Below are 22,978 nucleotides of genomic sequence, written 5' to 3' on the forward strand. Positions count from 1 at the left end.
ACAACTATAATAACTTAATACTCCATGAATTTAACACTACTTATTATCCAACTACACCCAACCCAATCACAAATTTAGAATTGTGCCAAACTTGCTTGTTTGTTAGGAGTACTTTAAAAATCTTTTTCAAAAGTGTATCCTATGTAGAGCATGCTATAAATATGATTTATATTAATTATACCACCTAAAAAGGTGATATGCATAGTTCCACAAATCACTATAATATCTGCGGCTTGTTTTTTACCAAACAAGATAGTATCATAGATATACTATTATACACCAAAAGTATCTCATCTGCTTAGTCAAATGCAAATCTCTCACATGTTTGAAGATAATATCAAAAGATATAGGAAACTGGAAACTGTTAAAACAACGTTACTAAAGAAATGAAATAGGAATGATTCATACAGCCTTATAAGATGGAAAAAGCATAATGAATCTACTAATAGATTCAATAAACCATTTACCATCGAAGTTTAGAACGTTGGATCGCTCTGAGGGGAAGAGCATTTAAAGATCTTAGTCCTGTATACTTGTTCGCGGACTATGTACAAGAGATGGAATTGAATGTTATCATAGTAAGATATAAAAAATGAATACAGAATGGCAGCACTTTGCGAAAGCTCAAACTTACAATACTTGCATCAAGTTCACTAGATGTGATCTAGGCAGCACAAATCTGGCTCTCTTCTCCTCAAACGAGTACTCTATCTCCTCATTGACTGACTTGGCTGGTGTGATGGCCATCTGCAGTGTTGACGAAGGTAGGGGATTCTGCATTGGCGTCAAAGCCAGATGCATTGGGATGGACAATGTTGACGGTGTCGAAGGTACTGGGGTTGCCATCACTTGAGGCATTCTGTTCTCTACTTCGGCTGCTGATATCATCTTAGAAGGAGTGCTGAATGGTGTGCTGTTGTTACTTGTGAGCATCTTTGGCATCATGTCATTATGCTTCTGCTTTAGGTCACCTAAAATATTTGTGGCATTCGACCTTGATGAGTCTGTGGAAGAAATGGGAGAGAAAGGCTTTCGCGTCATGGATGACTCTATTTCTCGACCATTTAGCAAGTTGAGAGAGTGCTGGCTTGCAGGAAGACCAGCCAAGTCCAAACCTCTCCTCCCTGAAATCAAGAGACGGGAAATTCAATAAGAAATTTGAAGCAAGACATGTGGTTATAGCAAATAATACATAGACAGAGATGTCTCAAACTCAAACTAGTATATTCTGACACCATGTCTCAAACTAATATAAATTTTGCAATTCTGTATCAGTAGTCGTAACAAGAGTAAAATCTTTTCTGTGACTATACAAACCATGGCAACTTGTGGCTAAACACTTGAATAGCGGAGAAACAAATAACCAGGAAATCGGAAAAAATTACCAGTAGAGAGAGTTTGAAATCCGTTCCCCTTAAGAGAGTCATTAATTACACGTTCACTCTTTTTGGCATTGCGAGTAACAGGAGTAGCCTTTGCTGGAGGAGGCATATCATGCCTAGGAGTCTGCAGCATATTTCCACCAAGAGAAAGTCTTCTGCTCGTCGCGGCACCACCACATGACAATCTAGCGCCTTTCTTTGCACTCTGGTTCTTCATAGGACTTGGTTTGGAACCATAAAGAGCCTCCTGCTCAGTAAGTAACTGCCCGTGAAGTTTCTTCTGGTCCTGTTGTTATAGCAAATAATACATATACAGAGATGTAACAAGGGCTAGAGAAAGAGAACGAATCATAACCACAATCACAGTTTTAGTTATTATCAATAGAAAAGCTCTATACCCTCTGCCTTTTGCGCTCTAATTCTTTTTCTTGCCGCAAAGTCATGTAATCTTCAAGCATATAAAGCAGGCGAACCTAGACATAGAAGAGATGAATGAAAATAATGTTTGCTTAATCTCAAAGTATTAAGAAACAAATGTTCATGTTGCTATGCTAGCACTTACACCATCATAGGTAAAATAGACTCCGTTCTCTTTTTCCCATGCAGTAATCTTTGAAGCCAATGTCTCCACCATTGCTATATAAACGATCAAAGAAATGTCAAAGCCTCATAAATGAATATATTTTGAAAGTGATTCACCAATCAACTATAATAGTCCCCAACAAAATTCCGACCATACCAGGTAGTTTGTTGACTAGAACACGAGCTTTTTCAGCACGTTTCAGAATAAGATGGGCACCTCTCACAGCACTATAGCGATTGTCATCCTACAAATAATAAGGGGAGGCATTATAAGCAGTCAAGCATTAGAACTCAAGAAGTAATCAATAGGATGTTCTACAGGAGTCTGACCCTATTATACTCCTCAAGCCAGCTCTCCTCATCACATGCAGCCATCCACTTCTGAACCCTTTCAAGAATGTCTTTCCTGTTTAGAGCCTCTTCTCTAACTTTAGATATTTGGAGCTCAATTTGTTCCAGAACACAAGAGGCATCAATGGCTCCTGTTATTGATCAGAAAAGATAGATTCAACGGCTCCTCTTAATGAGAAAGAAGAACTGAAGGAAAAAAATATTGTTTAAAGTTTAAGACATAGTACCAGATTCAACAGCTTCTATAGCCAAATCTACTGGATTATCTGAGTCTGGAATTAAATGTGTTTTCCTACAAATATCTTCTAGCTCCCCCCTCTTTTTTAAAACTAGCTCCTTCATTTTGCTTACTTTTAGCTCCTCCAGTCGTGAAACTTCAGCCTTGACCTGAATGATAGAGTTTTGTGGAGATTTTAAAACCAGTTGGCATGTTGGAAACTTCAACTTCCAAATTCAAGCAAGATGTAACACAGTCTGAAAGAACATATCTCACAAACAAAAATCTTTGACTCACGTAGTTGATAAAGTCGGCAGAAAGCATGCCAGGCTCTGTTATTTCATCTTCTGAAGCAGCTATATTACAGGTAACTTTCTGAAAAATCTGTTGCTCTTCAATTGGTGTATCCATCAAGTTCCAAAGCTCGAGTAATGAAGATGCTAGATCTCGTAACTGAATAGCATTTTGCAGTTAACAACTCGCTAACTTACAGGGAAATTATAGAGTACTAAAGAAAATCCTAATAAATCATGATATACCTGCTGCATTCTCTGTATTTTAACCTCCTGCATTCTTTGTATAGCAGTCCTCAATTGTTCAATGGTACCATTGCTGATGTCTTTTGAACCTTCAGGTTCCCCTAGACTTGGATGAATCTCACTGACAGTTTGCTTAAAATCCAAACCAAGCACTGAGCAGCCCAAGTACAAATAATTCAGGTGCTCGTGAACATGCTTCAGACGTTCACACTGCAAGCAATCCAGGGCGTCACAAAACAATGGGAAGATAAGGATATGATAAGTTTCATATCTTGAAAAAAATCCAAACCAAGCACTGAGCAACCAGTGTAAATAAAATTTAGGTGCTCTAGAACATGCTTCAGACATTCTCATTGCATCTAGGGAGAATGTCAGGAAACATGAAAAAATCTTTTAAAATTATATGGTAGTTTCATGAGTCTACCTTTTCATTTTGGAGTTCCTGCAGTTCAATATGCAATTCTTCAAGCTTTCTCAATGATAAATCAGTTTCATTCACTGACACATCCTTCAAAGCATAACCTCCACCATATATTTCATTCTTGATACTCTGTATCTCACCATTCACCTCTATAAATTGGGTTTTCCTATCAGATTTCCTCTTTCTCATCTCTTCTATTTGTGGAAGTATTGCTCTCAGCTCAACTTTCAAGCTTCCAGTGCTTTGATCAGACTATATGAAGAAAGATCATCCATTAAGGTAAAAGAAGAAAATTGAACTCTTTTGATGAATTAAAGATCTTTCTTTAGCAGCTAAGTTGTCAAATCATATTTGCCCCCATTGTCCTTGTGAGTTTTAGCATTATATGACCTCCCTACCACAACAACTTTGCTTCAAATGCGATGTGCTTTTGTGCCAATAAACGCCTTCCAACTTTTTAAAACTTTGATATGGTTTAAAAAATTATCATCACTGAACAATGATTAGTCTCGTCAATTGTGTACGAAATCAATTTTGAGTTGGAACACTAAATAAGAAACACATCACTATTTAATAGAAAACAGACACATCTATAAGCTTACCTGTCTTATGTGTACGGGAGGCTCACCTATGGAAGAGCAGATGGCAGCAAGCTCGGCCTCAGCATCAGCAATTGCTTGCCTCAGTTGAGCCCTACACTTGTTTGCCTGATCTACTTTTCTCCTGTACACCTCTAAACATTCTCGTTCTAGCTCAAGCAACATTCTGTCTTTTTCAATATCAGATTCCCCAACCTCCTCCCATATTATCTGACAGATAAGGAAGATGGCACATGAACAATAGTAACAATTCATTTCTATTATATGAACAAGAAAATAATAGGGCAAAGAACAGATGGAAAAAAGAAGAGTGTCGAAAATGTAATCAGTAAAGTACCATAAGTAGCCAACCTGCAGTTCATTCAGAAGAGTACCACATGTAGTTTCTGTTAGGGTAAGCATCTTGTTTTCACCTGCTGACATTTGAATCAAACTGCACCTGCAGATAGTAGCCAACCAGTAATACACTGGCAAAATGAAATCATTCTATCTGACTATCACATTTTGAGTAGTTATCGAACCTCCAACGCCAGCCCAGCTTACATAGGTCAAAAGGAAAGAGAATAATTCAAAAAAAGGATACACAGCGGTTCCAACAAACTACAACCAAACTTCTCCTAATATCAAATGCCAAATCAAATTATGCCAATGTATATGAATCGATTGAGCTACCAATCTACAATTCTCATGCCACCAATATCGACGTTCATTACGAGTGATAACGAAGTAACATAGAATTACCCTAATTAACCAAGCAACAGATTTCCGAAATGAATTGAGAAGCTCAGTACATCATAACTCCCCAGAAACTCATTTCATACGAAGAAAACAACAAATTCCACCACCGAATTTTAGTGAAACAATCAACAGAAAGCACATAAAGGAGATGGAGAGAGGTTTTAAGTTAAATCTGAGAGCGTACCAGGGAGTGAAGAGAATACTTCCAATCGCAACAATTCTGTTGCAGTGGTGAAGATCTAGGACTTAATCCTGAGAAGATGGTGCTGTATTTAAAATTCAGGGAGTGAAGAGCGAATGCCAGAAAAAAAAAAGATATTGGCATCTAATATCACGAACTTTACCCGGTTCGTGATATTATTTGCTAATATGAAAACCCAATTTTTTTGAAAGTTTCATGATATTAGATATTAATATCCCGAAAAAAAATCGGGTAACTGGGTATTGAAAATTTCGACCGTTGAATGTGTGAGAGGAAATGATAGGAGGGATTTTTAAATTATGGCAAGTGAGGGAACGATGACAGAGCACATGTTTTCAAATTTCGAAATTAAAGATTATGTGAGTAAAATATTTCGGGTATTGAGCTACTGACTGTGACCAAGATTAAGTGACAGGCGGGTTCATCATGCGGCACGTGTTGACCCCTGCTTGTGATCCGATAATTAGGCTGCCTGTTGTTATTGCATAGTTGATTTGATTCCATGATTTTTTACCACAAAGATTAATCATTGTGCTGTTAGATCTATATATATTTCGATATAATTTATTTTATAATTTCAATACTACTATGTAGTTAACTCGATCATATTGTCTTTGCCCCTGTGAAATCAATCTCCAAGCAAACTTAGTCATTTTAAACTAAATTCTGCATGTTTTTAGTATTTGGTCAATTTATTCGACAAAAAATGAATAATAGTGAAGAGTATTTTAGGTAGAGGTTATTTCTCAACAAAATATAGTAGTAGTAGAATTTAACATACTAATTGGTAAATTTTGTAGTAATATTAAATTTTAAATAAGTTACCTAGTTTATATCAAATTTATGATTTTCCTAAAATTGGAATAATTGCCCAAAATTGGTGAAATTAAATTGGTTTGAATAACATATTCGGGCAAACTTTTGGATTGTAGTTAAAACCACATCAAATTCCCAATAGACTGGGACACACTAACCCCAATCACCAATTTCCTTTTTTTTCTTTTTCTTTTTCTTTTATTTCTATCCTTTTTTATTTTCTTTTCCATTTTTTATTTTCATGTCTATTTTCTTACCGTTATTCAAAAAAAAATTTTTATCAAATGTTACTATTTGTGGCCATTTTCCCACAAAAATTAGTTTCGAAATCTGACTCTCAATTTTCACTTTTGTCATTTTAATCACAATCATTTCTCTAATCTCACAATTTTTTATCTTGCACTTTTCTTCGTCTTCATCATTCCAAAAAATCTCGTTTTGTAAAGTATGAGTGGCTTTTCAAATTGATTTTATCCCTATAGTCGAATTCGGCTTCACAAATTTAAGTTTTCTTAAAATTAATTACATATTAAAACTTTCTTTATACAAAAACTAAGGCTAAACTAGAGTAATATAATTAGATTGGGAGCCTACATTATTTCTCATATTTATAGAATTTATTTTATATACTAGTAAGTAAGGTTAAATTAGAAAATCAATGAAAGCCCTTAAAAATAAAAAATAAAATCCTACAACTTAAATTTTATATAATTTTCTCAATCTAAATTATTATTTTACCATCATATAGAAAATTAAAGAAAATTTTGCGTGGATTCTAATAAAATCTCAATTGCAAACGTTTTGATAAAAAAATGGCACAAAAATGTATTTTGAATATTTATGTATCGACTTCAATAATGTAATGACATAAGTACATTGAACTATTATCAATTGAACTATTTAACCACTTAATGCCCTATTTACATGGTATTTGTTAGAGTTTGTAAACTAGAAATCACCTTTCGAGTGTTTGAATACTGTAAAAACTCTTATTTTATTTTTCAATGAATAAAACAGATTATTTTTATCATAATGTTGTTATGTTTTACATTTAATGAATGTTTATTGCATGTTTAAATGTATAAGTAACTTAACAAAGTCTATGTCTTTGTTTTAGTAGACTGGTTGTGGGCGACGTCCACTTTAAGGTAACACGGTCAATTCTAGACAAAGAAAAATAAGAATTTCACAACCTAGATAGGCTAGACTACCTATCGCGAAATGTTGCAATGTCAGTCCGATATTTCTAAGCCTTACTGAAATAAGATGACAATACTGTAGTAGAGCACTGAACGGATCTAACACCGAGACAAGTCTTTATGCTATCTACTGAAAGACGAGGTTAGGGGTGAGCAAAAAAACCGGAAATCGAATATCCGAACCGAACCAAACCGAAATTTTGAAATTCGGTTCGGTTTTTTCGGTTTTTCGGTTCGGTTCGGTTCGGTTTTAAAAATAAAAAAATTTTGGTTTTTCAGTTCGGTTCGGTTCGGGCGAAGAAAAAACCGAAAAACCGAATTATATATATATATATATATTCTATTAATTTAATATATTATATTATATATAATATATATTCTTTTAATATATTCTACTATATAATATATACTAATGTATTATTAATTTTATATTATATATAAATAGTCTATTAGTATATATAAAATAAAATAAAATACACATATATAAATATATATTTATATTATATTTATTTTTTTCAGGTTTTTCGGTTTTTTTTCGGGTTTTTCGGTTTTGTTCGGGTTTTTCGGTTTTTTAAGTTCGGTTTTCAGTTTTTCGGTTTTTCGGTTTTTCAGGTTCGGTTCGGTTTGGATTTTGAACTAAATTCGGTTTTTCGGTTTTGGTTCGGTTTTGGCAAAAAACCGAACCGAAACCCGAATGCACACCCCTAGACGAGGTCTTGATAAATGTTTACTTCTTAATCAATGTATGTTAGCATTGAGCATACGATATTGATTATGCACTGCTTTGACTTATCAAATGGTGCGAGTTTTTCGCAACCCAATAATCCTGATATATTGGGTAGTGGTGATTAATATCTAGCGGTGCTAGGATTGCTATTATGTTCAATCGTGCGCGAGGTGAGTCTCATTTGATAATGTCCTCAAGAAGAGCGCGAAACAAGGTTTTATTATTCGGAACCTAGCTAGTTGGAGTTTGATTACTCTATAAATAATAAATAAGCGTTTCATGCTAAGTCCACTCTTGAAATTAATAAGATGTTAATTAATTAAGTCTATAGCAGACAATAATTAATTAATGGACATTTATATCTTAAGCGCGGGATTTGAACAACAACACGTAAACCCGGATTACTAATAATTTCGGATTTGGATGTGCAGTGCAATATTACAATGTAGTGGTTGCTCGTAATATTCCAATATAAGCTTATATTAAATTAAGGTTCAATTTAATTAGTAAAAAGCTAATTGGGGGAGGTCATATCCAAAACCTTCCATAGATCCCTGTCTGAGCCCAAAAGGAACTTAATATAAATATGAGAATAAATGAGATAGAAAATACACTTTATTTTTCCCTAAAATTTTCGTCCCCCTCTCCTACTTTGAAGAGGACGATTTTTCTCCTTCAGCTCTCCTCCGTGAGATCCTTTGTTCTGTCTATTTTATTTAAGTCCTAGTATCCCGGTGAGATCAGTCCACACTGATATCGGAATACAGTTCGGGAACCAGCCAGAAGATCCGTGGTCTAGTACTCGATGCCTCACATGGAGAAGTCGCGAGCAATCTTCGATTATTTGGAGAATTCAAGGTATTATTCCTACTCCGTAGAAAAGCATGTTTTAGGTTTCAATTATACTTAAAGCATGTTTAATTCAAGTTATGAGCATGATACGTGTGATAATTGCGCGAATAGAATTTATCTAAATAATCTGCTAAATAGATCGTTTTCATTTTCTGATTTATTTGATGCATGCTTCCGCTGCCGTATTACTGCCAAGCGAAAACTATAGAGCTCCGCAATCCATTTTTTTTAATCAAAGGATTCATAATTATCCTTAATTTAATCTAATTAGGATTCATTTTAACCCTATGCTAAGTACTAGTATATTTTAATCCGCAAATACAAAATAGAATAGTTAACTTTCTCAAGAGATAAGCGAACGAAAATATTAAAAGATATAGGAGTATTAGGCATTACAATTTCATAGAAAATGTTAATGCATTCAACCAAATAATTCATTATATATAGTAGTAGTGAAAAGCAAATGACAATAGAAATATATGGCCCATATAATACGAGTTATTTAGTGAACTTGTCTCAAACTAAAGAAGAAGAAATATTTCCACTTTGGTTTCTGTATATTGACAATGATAGAAAAACGAACAACGAACAAAAAGGAGAGAAAAACAAAAAAAACATATGGAGTATATGTTAACAGAAAATTAAAGAAAAGAAATCCATGTGTAAGAATGAAGCAATTGAGCAAGGCAAGATGTAGTTGAGAATAAATGATTTGTAAACTCAAAGTCCCGATTTGTAGGTAACACCTGTGTCTTTAATCCATTTGTCCTGATTGACAAATTTGTCAACAGTAAACTTGTTCACTTGTTTTGCATCAAGGTTGAGCTTCAAACCCTTCCAATTAACCCTCTTCTTGGTGTCGGCTCCCGGCCCCCAGTTTCCATACTCGGCGTAGAAGATGGTATCGGGGGCCGAGGTACCAACCCACGGGAGCCACCCTTTCGGGTCGATGAACCCCTCTATCTTATTCTGCAAGAAAACGGTCGTGGAATAATTTTTCCACGGCCGGCCTAAGAAGTTGTTGACCCCAGAGAGGTTGGCAGCGGGTCTAATGATGCAGTTTTGGATGGATATGCCCGTGTTTTGGTTGGGGTCGATCTTGCCCTGCGCGGTGATGGTGTTTTGTTGGCCTTTCATGGGCAACTTCGGCATAATGTTGCAATTTTGAATCACAACCGCGGAGTTTCCGAATATGAAGTCAACAGTGCCGTAGATGTCGCATTCGCGGTAGAACTGGCGGTTCGAGAGGAGGTAGAGCGTGTCTTGGAACGCGTCCATTTTGCAGCGATAGAAGACCGATTGGTCAGCCGTCGACATTAGGGCCACGGCTTGTTGCTTGTTTGCCCCGGCCGTGTTTACGAACCCCATGTCACGAGCGATGAATCCTTTCCCGGTCACAGCTATATCAAAAATGTTACTTATTTAATTAGTTTTAAATGAACAAGCTTTTTTTTTAATAGACAAATGAATATAAATTTAAAAGTACCAAAGGTGGCGGTTTGGAAAGTGGGAGTTCCATCGATAAAATTGAGGCCGGCGGAGACAATAGTTGCATCCATGCCATCACCAACCATCATAACATTCCACATGTTCTTCTCGATCTTCACATTCTCAACATAAACACCCTTCTTCACATATATAACAAACCTCTGCTTACTCTTCTCCGGCACCTTCTTCAGCGCCGCCGCGATGGTCTTGTAGTCACCGTTCCCGTCTTTAGCCACCACCGCGTCGAACTTCATCTTCGCGCTCGGCGTCTGCAGCAGCCTCCGATCCCCAAGCGACATCCACTCCCCGGGGGAGGCGCTCATCAGGCGGCGCCCCGCTTTGGATTTGAGCTCGTCGATTTTTTCCTCGATGGTGTCAATGAGCGACAGGCTGTTGCTGGTGTACTCCGTAGTGTTCCTGAGATGCTCCTCCGTGAGATAGCTGAGCATACCAGACGTGGCGCTGAGCTCGTCTATGCACGTCTGCTGATACGTCCCCGCGGCGCTCAGCCACGTGCGGATGTCGTGGAGGCCGGCGGCGGAGATGGAGTCGTTGAGGTGGTCGAGCGCTAGGAGGAAGAGCTCGTGGCAGCAGTCGACGGCGGCGAGGGTTTTTTTGTCGGTGATGTTGAGGGACTTGACCGTGTTTTCGAGGAATGCGGTGGAGGCTTTGGAGAGCTCGTCGATGGAGACTTGGAGAGAGAGTTTGAAGAGTTCTTGAGGGGTGACGTTGCGGGATTTCACGAGAGGGGAGAGGCTGGTGTAGCAAGAGTCCGGATAGAGTGTGGTGGCGCAGGAGGCCTTGAGGGAGGTGGACACGGTGGGCTGTTTCTTGCTTCCGTTGTCTCGGGTTTGAGTGACGCTGACGGCGGTGGCGACGACGACGGCCACAAGGACCATGCTGGATAGGGCGATGATGGTGATGCGTCTGCGCGTTTTGCGGCGCGCCACCAGCCTTTCTTGCTCGGCTTCGTTCAGCTTGCCGTAGGGGTTGAGGCTGGCCATGCTTTGTTTTTGTTTTTATGGGATTGAATGGTTGAAGCCCAAAATGCTTGCTCTGTTTATTATATATACACTTCACTTGAACAATTTTGGTATTGAATAACGCGGAGAATTATATTACGTGCGAGGCACCATTTTTTAAAGGGGAAGTGGTGCTCTCGTGTTATAATGTGATGGAATGTTTGTTTATTGATTTATTAAGTAATAAGTGTAAAGTCAAGGGTGTTGAAGTGGATTTATTAATTATTCTGTGAACGGACCACGTCTTTAGAGCATCTCCAATGTCGGACGTCCGGTCGGACGTGCGCGACGGGCGACCGGGATGTCCGCCATTATGGCAGGGGAGGTCGGATACGAACGTCCCGTGAGGACGTCGGGTGTCCTCGGACGTCGGCGCGACGGGCGGGCGGACGTCCGCCATTGTGGCGTGGGTCGGACGTCCGGGTCGAACGTCTTATTTTTAAATTTTTTTTATTTTTTTTTAAACTCTATATATACTGCTCGTTGAATTTTATTTGGCGGATGGGATATACCCAAATTTTTTTTAATTTTTTTTAAACTCTATATATACGGCTCGTTGAATTGAATTTTATTATCGAAGAGGTTTGGACGCGGAAGGGTTGACGTCGATGTTAGTACTTTTTTTTATTTTATTACTATGTAAATTTTTTTCAAATCATGTATGTTTTTTTTAAATGAAGTTGTTAATTTTTCCCGTTCGTATTCGTGTTGAAATTTTATTTCCGTAAACGTAAATTGTTTTATTTGTGAATTTGTGATTTTTTTTATTGCGGGAAGTCCTAGTGGGAAGGACGGATTGTGAATGGGATGTCCTAGTGACGTGGCGGGAGGTGTTTTCGGGATGTCCTAGTGGATGTCCGAGTGGGACATCCGCCCACTGGAGATGCTCTTAACTCGAGGGGTATCACAAATTTTTCATGGATTCTATTTTTATTCTGAAATTATATGCTCTATTTTTGTTACATTCGCTCTCATTAAATGTAAGACAAGAGAAACATCCAACTTAAATTTTGTTTATATTAATTTGTAATAGCTTCAAAAGTCAAAACCATATCGAATAGACAAAACCAAATTGAAAAGTTAGTCGCAATATATAGGATATGAACTCCAAACTTAAGACTTTTCCCCGTTTTGTCTTTGATAATGTATGCTCCAAAGCTAATCTAGAATATTTCGGATTCTTCGTCTCATTTTTTATTCTCATTCAATTTTATTTCGATATGATGTTTTTAGGGATATACCCCAATAGGGTTTATATTTTTTTTTCTTTCAAAATTTAGGACTCAATAGGTTGCCCTAATGGATTAGAACCAATACTTCAAGATTAGCTAATTAGTATGGGGCTATGAGGCCAATAGATAAAAAAAGATGATTGATTTGTACATTATTGTTTGGTACATAAAAAAAAAAAAAATAAAAACAATGCATGATTTGGTATATTAGATTATTTGAAATATTAAATTGTAAACTGAAATTTTTCCCTAAATTTTTCTAATATATTTATTTAAATTTATTAAAACTTGAAAATAATTTATCTTAGGGAAATAAGAGCATCCGCAACGGTGGCGCTGGTAGCCACCGCCGTCCGCTCCGCTGGCACGGACGCCACCCGCCGCCGCTACGCTCGCTCCCTCATTCGTCAACGGCATAGCCGTTGGGTTTAAATAATTTTTTTTAAAAAAAAATCAGTTTTTAATTAAAAAAACCGATAAAAAATAAAAAAAAATCACTTCCCAAAAAAATTATATCCGTTTATAACCGTTTTTTCCCACTTTTTAATTTTTTTTTTAATTTTTTTTACCCCAAAAATACACACTTTCATCTATAAATACCCCCAATTTCACTCCCAAAAATTCACATCAAACTACACAATTCTCATCATCATTCTCTCATCTCCATTCTCATCTTCAATCTCTCATATTCATTTTCATCTTCATTCTCTCATACCCTACAACATCACTATGTCCGGCCGCGATAACCCTACGGGCTCCCACGGTTGGAACCCCGAATGGTTCGGTTCACAACCGTTTCCTAGTCTGGAAATGGAATATTCGGCCCTTCCTCAAACCCAAGATTTGGCCGTTCCGAGTGGCTACCGTCCATACCCAATCGACGACCAAGGTGCCTCCGAAGGACGATACGGGTGGACACCGGAGCCTAGGCCGACCGCCCTCTCCCAACCTCCACAAGCTCCTACTCGCGGCAGCGGTGTCCGCACACCGTACACGCCGGCGGAGATGGATAAATTGTTTAAGGCGTACTTCGAAATCTCTGAAGATGGGCGGTTGGCACGAACCAATCGGGCGATCACTTTTGGTGGCGCGTATCTCGCCGGTACAATGCAAACCGGCCGCCGGGAACGATCGAGCGCAACGAGAGTATGGTGCGCAACTGCATCGGCCGAGCCAACGACGAAATTGGCAAGTTCAATGGCTATTTCCTCCAGGAGTCGCGGAATGCCGGGAGCGGCCGGAGCGAGGTCGACATCATCACTGCGGCGCTGAGCGCATACCAATCCATGAACGGTAAGTCGTTCAAGTACCTCAACGTTTGGCAGGAAACGCGGTTCCACCCGAGGTATCTGGGAGGCGTAACATCCTCCTCTAGCGGCTCCTCCAAACGGTCAAGGTCGGTATCCCTATCCGACTCCGGCTCCGAAGAAGTGGCTAGCCAACTCGCCGGAGCTAACTTGGGTAGCCCCGACGCCGGACCAAGCCGTTCCCAACGCCGACCGCAAGGAAGGAAGAAGGCGGCGGCCGAGCGCCGGCGCTCCGCGACTCCATCGGCCCCCGCCCCCGAACCCGCACCCTATGTTCCACCTCCACCCCCAAATAACTCGTTGTGGGCCCTTTTGGCCCAACTCAATATGGCCGATAGGTCAACTATGACCCCCACGCAACTTCAAACGCACGAGGGCATGATAGTGGGTCTCCAAAAACAATTGGGGTTATTGCCGCCGGATGAGTAGTCTTCCTCGGGTAATATTAGCCAATAATTATGTAATTTTTAATTTTTAGTATTTTAGTTATGTAATTTTTAATTTTTAGGATTTTAATTATGTATTTTTTATTTTATATGTATTTTGTAATATTTATTGTGATTTTTTAATGAATTTTAGTATTATGGAAATGTTTATGTTTAATTGAATATTAAATTAATTGTGCTCGTCCTTGCGGAAGAGCACAGTTGTGGGTGTTGTGCTCTTGCCAGAGAGCATGCATGAACAGTACCGCCTGCGCCCACAACCGTGCCGCTGGCAAGAGCACGGTTGTGGATGCTCTAAACTTCAGACTTACTCGTCCGGTAATGTCAAAAACTTCAGAGGAAACCAAAACACCTGAAAATGAGCTAATGGGTCAACTTTAGACCGACCTGACCGAGTCTTGGACCGTATTGAGCTGGTTCCACCCAGCCCAACAATCGATCTTCTCCGGTAAAAATACTTCAAATTTAAAAAATCCGTCGGTTTATCGTATTTCGAGTGAAATTCCACATAAATTTCCATTACCATAATTCTGAAGAATAATCTCCAAGTTAATTAAGAGCGTCCACTATAATGTGGACGCGGCTATAGCCGCGAGCGGGGCGGAAGCGGGGCGGCTTATAGTGGGAAGGGTGTCCGCCGCGGGGGGTGGACGCGGCGGGTGGGGGGAGGGGCGGCGGACGCGGAATCGCCGTGTGCGGGGCGAGGACGCGGCGGGGGGGCTATACCCGCGCCTATAGTGGCACGAAGATAAAGCCGCGGCGGTTGCATGCGAATTTAAAATTTTTTTTACACTTCAATTCACCTATAAATACACCCCACTCCATTCATTATTTTCACACCATTCAAACACAACATCTATACAAATTTCTCTCACTACAATTTGGGGTCGGAAATGAACAATTTGTGAAGAGACAACTGGAATGCTCTGATTCAACAGGTGCAACACCAGGCCGCCCAGGAGGTAGCGGCCCGTTTGGCGGAGGAGGCGGAGGATGCGGAGGATCCGATCCCTCGCACCATTACTCATCGGCGGACAATCCCACGAGATCACGTCGGTGCTCACCAACGTTTAATGGATGATTACTTCGAGGATAACCCCCGTTATCCACCCGAGATATTCCGCCGGAGATTCAGGATGTCGCAGCGGCTGTTCAACTATATAGCGACGAATTTGGCGGAGCGTTACCGGTGCTTCACCCTCCGGCGTGATGCGGCTGGCCGGATCAGGCTGTCCACACAACAGAAGTGCACCGCTGCAATCCGACAGCTTGCCTACGCTGGACCAGCGGACATGTTCGATGAATACCTACAGATGGGTGAGACGACTAGCCTCACGGTGCTTAGGCAGTTCTGTAAGGGGATCCGGGAAATTTTCGGTGGGGAGTTTCTACGGAAGCCCAACCCGGATGAGTGTCAGCGCCTACTTGATATGCACGGGTCGGTGCACGGCTTCCCAGGAATGTTAGGAAGCATCGATTGCATGCATTGGGAGTGGAGGAACTGCCCCGTGGCATGGAAAAGCCAGTTCACTACTGGATTCAATGTAGTGTGTGATTTTAATTTTAATTTAGTGTGTAATTCTAATTCTAATTTTAATTTTAATTTGTATTTTATTTTTATTTTTATTTTTATTTTTAATTCGTATAGTCGGCTTCTTCTAATCCACTAAGAGCCCGATAAATTTGTTCATAATTACTTGAAATATTATAAAATGAAAGTTGATTATAAAATTTGGGGGCTATTGGAGGTGTCCACTATAGTGGCAGACACAAAATTTTGGGGCTATGGACAATAAAATTGGGGCTATGGACAAAAACTGGGGCGGGGCTATTGTGCGTGTCCGCCTTATGTTCCACCTCCACCCCCGAATAACTCGTTGTGTGCCCTTTTGGCCCAACTCAATATGGCCGATAGGTCAACTATGACCCCCACGCAACTTCAAACGCACGAGGGCATGATAGTGGGTCTCCAAAAACAATTGGGGTTGTTGCCGCCGGATGAGTAGTCTTCCTCGGGTAATATTAGCCAATAATTATGTAATTTTTAATTTTAGTATTTTAATTATGTAATTTTTAATTTTTAGGATTTTAATTATGTATTTTTTATTTTATTTGTATTTTGTAATATTTATTTAGTATTATGGAAATGTTTATGTTTAATTGAATATTAAATTAATTGTGTTCGTCCTTGCGGAAGAGCACAGTTGTGGGTGTTGTGCTCTTGCCAGAGAGCAGGCATGAACAGTATCGCCTGGGCCCACAACTGTGCCGCTGGCAAGAGCACGGTTGTGGATGCTCTAAACTTCAGACTTACTCGTCCGGTAATGTCAAAAACTTCAGAGGAAACCAAAACACCTGAAAATGAGCTAATGGGTCAACTTTAGACCGACCTGACCGAGTCTTGGACCGTATTGAGCTGGTTCCACCCAGCCCAACAGTCGATCTTCTCCGGTAAAAATACTTCAAATTTAAAAAATCCGTCGGTTTATCGTATTTCGGGTGAAATTCCGCATAAATTTCCATTACCATAATTCTGAAGAATAATCTCCAAGTTAATTAATGGCCACCCAAGGGCTTTCAGTGTTGTCGATTACGCCCATTTCTTCAGCTGCAGTTCAATCTCGCACAAAACACTTTGAAGAACAGGTGTTGAATTTCAATCCACCGAATACCTTTTTGGGCGCCAAGCTATCGACTCAGCTGTCAAATTTAAGTCTCGTTGCTTCGAAACGACGTGGTTACGCTGTCGCCACCATTTCCTTCAGTTTGCCCAACACGTAATACTCAGTTTATCGTATGAAAAACCATTATTCTGTTCCGTATTAAAAGCAAATTTGATGTGTTATTTTGGTTTTTGCAGAAAGACAGAGGGGCTTAATACTGATAAGAAGGCCAAGTAAGATTTTTGTTATGTTTCTTTTTTGTTTCATTCCCCTTTTCCTTGTTGCAAAAAAAAATTTGCGCGAAATTAGTACTGGGCATTCTTGTGATTCTGTTGCCCTCCCCCAACATTGGTGATTGCAGATGGTCAGCAAGGTCGATTAAATCGTTTGCTATGGGGGAATTGGAGGCGCGGAAACTTAAATATCCGAATACTGGGACGGAGGCTCTACTCATGGGCATTCTGGTTGAAGGTCTGCTATTGTGTAGGATGAAATGATATAAACCTATTGCAGCTCTATTCCAGTTCTTTAAAGCTTATATTTGTGTTGCAATCTAAATTTATGTTGCTAAAATATGCTTAGCTCCTAGGTTGTTTCATATTCATACCAAATATAAATTTTCTCAGGAATGCGGATATGGAAAAGAATCTTATTTTGTTTATAAAGCTGGTAACTGTTTGAATCCTTGAAAATTGCTCACTCAACAAAGCCTTCTATTAGTTTAGAGCCAAGTTAACATATGTGCTGAAAGTAGATCATGAAGCTCAAGTGTTGTTCCTGCAGGAACCAGTTTGGCAGCAAAGTTTTTGAGGGAGAATGGTATTACAATCTTTAAGGAGCGAGACGAAATTGTAAGATTGATAGGGAAATCAGACATGTATTTTTCAGTCCTGAGCATCCTCCATTGACTGAACCTGCCCAAAAGGCTCTTGACTGGGCAGTTGAGGAGAAGCTAAAGTCAGGTACTAGTACCAATTTTTTTCACGGACTGTATCATTTATAAGTTTGTCTTTGAATGGTGGACTTCTTTCATATCCTTATCTCATCATCGCCGTCGTCAAATACTATTTTTTTTCAATTTTATTCCTGATTTGTTCTTCACCACATTTATGTAGAGCTATTTTTCCACAGAAACTTGAGTAGAAGATATTATATACTATTAATCTTCTTATCTTTCTTATTGGTGTACTTTTTGAATACTAGTGCTTCTTAATGTGCTCGAAATTTGGAGTTTTTTTAGGGGAATAAACAAATTCTGTAGATCATTACCTGAGAGTAATGATTCAAAGTACTTGTCAGGTTTACTAAGCATCTATATGTGATTGAATCCCAGTTCGGTCCCAAACCCATCAACCAATCACCCCTTAATGTGTTTAAGTGGAAAAACTCTACATGGTGGCTTACATAATAATTTATCGTTTCCACATTTGGCTCATTTTGTAACATAGTGTTGCAATGGAGTATTTGGCCTCTTATTAGTGAATATTTTGAGGCATGGGAAAGGGTTTGTGGTGTAAGCTCACTTTGATCATCAATTAGATGAAATGTTAGTGAACTATACCAAGTTGAATGTTAAATGAGCATCCTCTAACTTGAAGTACTGTTGACAACAACAACCAATAGTTCATTTGAGTCTTTATTTGATCACTAAAAATGGTTCCTACCAACTAATCAACATTGAATCTGTATTTAATTGTATGTGCTTGTCAAAATAATATCATACGTATTATGCAATGGCATAGTCTTCGTTCATAATGTTGTCCTATTCATGCTTTCTTTTTTTATCACATCATTGTAGAAATTCATATATAATACCATTTCTCTGCTGTGTATTATTGTCTCAATTTATTTTCTTCTCTTTAAATAAAAGGAAATACTGTATATTAGTATAATTTTATATTTTGCTGCCCTTTGAGAAGCCAATGCCTACAGGGTTTTGGTTTTTTGTCTTCCTATAAAAACCAAAAAGAGAGAGAAAAAGGAACTTCTTTTTGTTGAAAAAAAGAAGTTGCAAAAACCAAAATAAAATGCATCGAACTGTAAGTATATCTTAGTGCATAGAGTTTTTTTTCACGAAGAGAGAAATCCTCCACAGCACTAGAAGAGGAAAACATTAGCAAATGAAATGAATATAATAACCTTTGAAATTTTCTGAGTAAATCCTCTCACACTTCCAAAAGGAGCAGATGACCTGATATCCAAATTGCTCTCAGGTCTGCAAATTTGATGAAGAATTTGGATTTTGGATGTAATCCAGAATCGGCTAAATGAACCCTAAAAACCTGATATCTGTTTATGTAACACATGAAACTGACTCGCACAAGAAGAAAGAAGAAACTTCTACCTGAGGTAAAAAGAACATATAAAGCACAAGTTAGGCATCTCCTTATGATGGAGAATCACAGAAGAAGAGAGGTTGATGAATTGGAGCTTGGATTGGGGATAGTTTTTAGATAGAAACTTTGAGAGAATGTTTTGGCAAACTTTGATATTCTGTCATTTGATTAGTACATATCCTGAATTCATTGAAACCAAAACTGGAACTAATCGTTTCCCCTCACTTTATGGAACTAAAAGAGAGCCTGAAAATGGCTGCATTTTTTCAATCACATGCAAAGTAAGAGAAAGGTGATATGGAAACTGATGAATTTGGGTCTTCAACACACCATTGGTCCAGCTTGAATTGGAGTGGTGTAATCCACTGACTATAAAAACTCCTCTTCCCCATTGATCTAGAAGAACAAGGCCATCTCATTAAATATTTGTGGATGCGATTTATGTGGGGTGCACTTCGCTCAAAAGGCACTACTTAAATTATATAATGATTTCTCTTTTACTTCTAGTTAGATTTACAGCAAAACCTAGAAAAGTTGATTAGTAGTCTAATTAGAGTACCTCTACAGGATAGACTCATTAGAAATTTATTCCATCAGGATGCATATACCCAACTAGCTTAGCTCTTTCTCATTTTCATTATAAAATAATATCACCCAATTCTCTCGATCCAGAGCTGCTGATTTATCAATCCTGACCCACATTCATCCCTCAGGTACTAAGTTTGGGTTACACATGGAATTAAATAGGGGTTGTTTAGATGTCATAGAAGCCTGGTGTAGACTTGTAGTCAGTAGTTGAAATGTACTACTGTTGATTTATGGATTTTGTTTTAAAGACATAGTGGAGTAATTTGCAATCCAGTATTTTTCGAGTTTAGCTGCATTTCCTGGTTTGAAAATATATGCAACTCTTTCACACTTAGGGGTGAGAAACTTGTTTCTCTCTCTCTCTCTCTCTCTCTCTCTCTCTCTCTCTCTCTCTCTCTCTCTCTCTCTCTCTCTCTCTCTCTCTCTCTCTCCCATCCCATGTTTTCTCCGTTCAATGTTTACTACATAAACACATGTTTGTATAATTCAAATTGGCTTGGTTTAATAATTTGTTGTCTTGATAATATTAATGTTGACACAAGGGTGCATTTACTTTTAGTGACAAGATCGATTGATAAAACTCATCCATTCCAATCCACTGTTTACTTTGATGGATTGATTAGTCTTAAGCTTGTTTGACTATTATATCATTTGAATACTTAGTCCTATATTTTATCAATCTATCCTATCATTTAAAGCAAACATGTTTACTTTGGGTTATAATATGGATGGATAAAAATAATCCATGCTAAGGTACCATTTACTTTTATAGATTGATTAATTTTGAAATTGTTTGGCTATCTTATCCTTCAATACTCAATCATTTGTTACATTAATCTATCATATTACTCAAAAAAATGCCCTCTAAGGTTATCCTGATTCCAACCTTGCTCTTAAGTCTTATGTGTATCAATTATGCCAAGTATTGATTAAAACCCAATCTCAATCTTGAATAGTTCGTGCAAATGCTATGAGAAGGCTATGCGGTATAGCTAACTTTCAATTTTGCTATATTCATTGGTTATAACTAAAATTAGTTGAATATGCAGGTGAAAGTGGTGAAATAACAGTGACACATATACTTCTGGGAATTTGGTCACAAAAAGAGTCTGCAGGCTATAAGATATTGGCTGGATTTGGTTTTGATGATACGAAGGCTGCAGAACTAGCTAAAAATGTAGGCTAAGAGTAATATTTGAATATCACAAAATAACTCCCCGTCACTTCAGTTTCGTTCACTAAAGCTGCTCTCATTTACATGCATGCAGATGGATAAGGATACAATTTCGAGCTCCAAGTGACCTCTTTAATTTGTCTGAGAATCTTGAAACATTCATTCAGGTAAATTTGAAAGGGATATGGTTCTTAGCTGAATGACATCGATTTATAGGCTAATTTCAACAGGAATGGTGCTTATGAGTTTTGATTTTCCCGTTAGACACTAGCGAACATTAGATGTCACCCTTAATAGACCCGTCTGCAATATGAATTTGTATCTGTAGCTGTATGACGGATAGTCATGTTTTCGCTTTGGTGGGTGTATTTTGCTATAGGAAGCTGAAAAGATTAACATTTTATTCAGGTATAAATAAAGGCGTCGTTCAATTCATTCATCAACTGTTTGTTGTTAGTTTAAGTGTCTTGTACCTTTCTTCCCCATTGTATATATGAAAATTGGATGAGAATGACATTCATTACCCTTCACAATGGTGCATGTGAATTAATTTGTGAGTTGCCAAATAGCTATATGAGCTCTTAGTTTCTTGTTTTTGAAATATACCAATGGCTATTGTTTGGATGATGCTTGCTTTCGAACTGAATGAACGTAGACTGTTTTGTTTGAGTGTTCCCCGTATTCTACCTTTGATAATTTTCTAAATCCATTACTCCTTTAGTGAAATAAATGGGAAGATCCTAAGGTATAGATAAGTGAGGATAAAAAGTAGAGATTAAGATAGAATAAAGTAAATGAAATAAGAAAGAATGAAATATAAGAGAATAAAGTATTAGAGAAAAATAAAAATATTTATGTTTCTTACTTTATGTTCTCTCATACTTTATTAATTTCACATTAAAATCCGTTCACAAATGAGACTATTTTTGCAAAGGGAGGGCGTATTTTTGTTTCATTTAACTTGAAATATTCAAGAACAGAATAAACTCAAGTAAATTGAGATGGAAAAATTAGAGTTTAACAATTTAATTTCTGAAAATGAGACACCCTCTAACGGGAGAATTTGAGCAAAAATTACAAGGGAGATTTAGGGTTTGACATGAATGATAAGATATCTACGGTAACGATTGGGTGTGTTGTGAATCTTGTGATCCAATAGGGATGTCCACGGAATAAGATGGTGGTACCTCACCTAATAATGGGCTGCTCTCTTCCTCTTCCTCTCCCCCTTTCCCTTCCCAACATAACGATAATCCAATTTCCACTGTCGTATACGAAAACCCACCCACTGCACAAAACAGATTAAATTGACAGTATAATTAATCAACAAATTTCAAAGATGAAGGATGTGCATATGAGTGCTGAAATCCATTTCAACATAAAATTGAAGAGAAAAGAAAAACGCAGTAGAGGGAGGAGTTACCTAAAAAAATGAGAAAGAGAATATCAGAGTTGGTCAAGAATCCCTTCAAAGCGTAAACAATGAGCAAGATGAGAACAACTAAAGTTGCAAAAACACCCACCACAAATTGAGGAAAAGAAGCCGCTCGTCTCATCTTTCTAATCTTCTTCCGGAATATGTTGCCTCCTCCTCCCTCACCTGCAATTTATGGAGTAGTAGCGACAATAGTATTAATGAGGAGTAATTCATTTTCTAAGCGCTTCACAGTATATACGTGTAATATTACAATCGCAATATGACCAAATTTATTTAAATTTATGTTTAATTACAGAGCTATTGATCCGTTATATCAAAAAAAATTGTCAAAATTTTGGTATTTTCACGGATTCAAATTGCAAAAATTATGAGTTTGTAGTTAATTTCCTACAAATTCAATTTCAATTTTAGAAAATACTAAATTTGTAGAAAATTTACTACTAAAAATTTAAATTTATAGTAGTACTCACTCCGTCCCATAGAAATAGACCCTTTAGAGTTGACACGGGTTGTAATGCGTAATTTGGTAAAGTAAGAGCGAAGGAGAAAAAATAGTTGAGATGGTAGGGCTCATAAATGATAAAGTAAAAGAGAAGGAGAAAAAAGTTGTCATTTATATGGACTATTTCTATGGGATGAACGAAAAAGGAAATATGGTC

The 22,978-nt window shown here is 38.1% G+C and overlaps 2 protein-coding genes, 1 long non-coding RNA gene and 1 pseudogene across 4 annotated transcripts; 1 reads left to right on the plus strand and 3 right to left on the minus strand.

The window, feature by feature from the left end:
* Positions 1-355: 355 nt before the first annotated feature.
* Positions 356-5,219, minus strand: LOC121741020 (65-kDa microtubule-associated protein 3-like). Of its 2 annotated transcripts, XM_042133702.1 has the most exons (14): positions 5,014-5,219; positions 4,613-4,629; positions 4,443-4,530; positions 4,095-4,301; positions 3,496-3,744; positions 3,072-3,281; positions 2,830-2,985; positions 2,543-2,702; positions 2,295-2,446; positions 2,122-2,209; positions 1,945-2,018; positions 1,781-1,855; positions 1,386-1,668; positions 356-1,124 (listed from the first exon to the last, which is right to left on the minus strand). In XM_042133702.1, the coding sequence occupies exons 1-14, from the start codon at positions 5,152-5,154 to the stop codon at positions 631-633; spliced, it is 2,394 nt and encodes a 797-aa protein (XP_041989636.1). In that variant the 5' UTR covers positions 5,155-5,219; the 3' UTR covers positions 356-630. The 2 variants fall into 2 exon arrangements, with proteins under 2 accessions (XP_041989636.1, XP_041989637.1); XM_042133703.1 differs by lacking the exon at positions 4,613-4,629 and having other exon boundaries at positions 5,014-5,143.
* Positions 5,220-9,345: 4,126 nt separating this feature from the next.
* On the minus strand, positions 9,346-11,117 carry LOC121741200 (probable pectinesterase/pectinesterase inhibitor 46). The gene is made up of 2 exons (XM_042133898.1): positions 10,112-11,117; positions 9,346-10,025 (listed from the first exon to the last, which is right to left on the minus strand). Exons 1-2 carry the CDS (start codon positions 11,115-11,117, stop codon positions 9,346-9,348), a joined length of 1,686 nt encoding a protein of 561 aa, XP_041989832.1.
* Positions 11,118-16,526: 5,409 nt separating this feature from the next.
* LOC121741331 lies at positions 16,527-21,414 on the plus strand (annotated as a pseudogene).
* A 434-nt stretch (positions 21,415-21,848) lies between these two features.
* LOC121741071 lies at positions 21,849-22,531 on the minus strand. The gene is made up of 2 exons (XR_006037768.1): positions 22,305-22,531; positions 21,849-22,169 (listed from the first exon to the last, which is right to left on the minus strand). It is a non-coding gene; the product is annotated as an uncharacterized LOC121741071 (long non-coding RNA).
* Between the last annotated feature and the right edge of the window lie 447 nt (positions 22,532-22,978).

The sequence above is a fragment of the Salvia splendens genome, chromosome 7 (genome assembly GCF_004379255.2).
Source record: "Salvia splendens isolate huo1 chromosome 7, SspV2, whole genome shotgun sequence".
Lineage (NCBI taxonomy): Eukaryota > Viridiplantae > Streptophyta > Magnoliopsida > Lamiales > Lamiaceae > Salvia > Salvia splendens.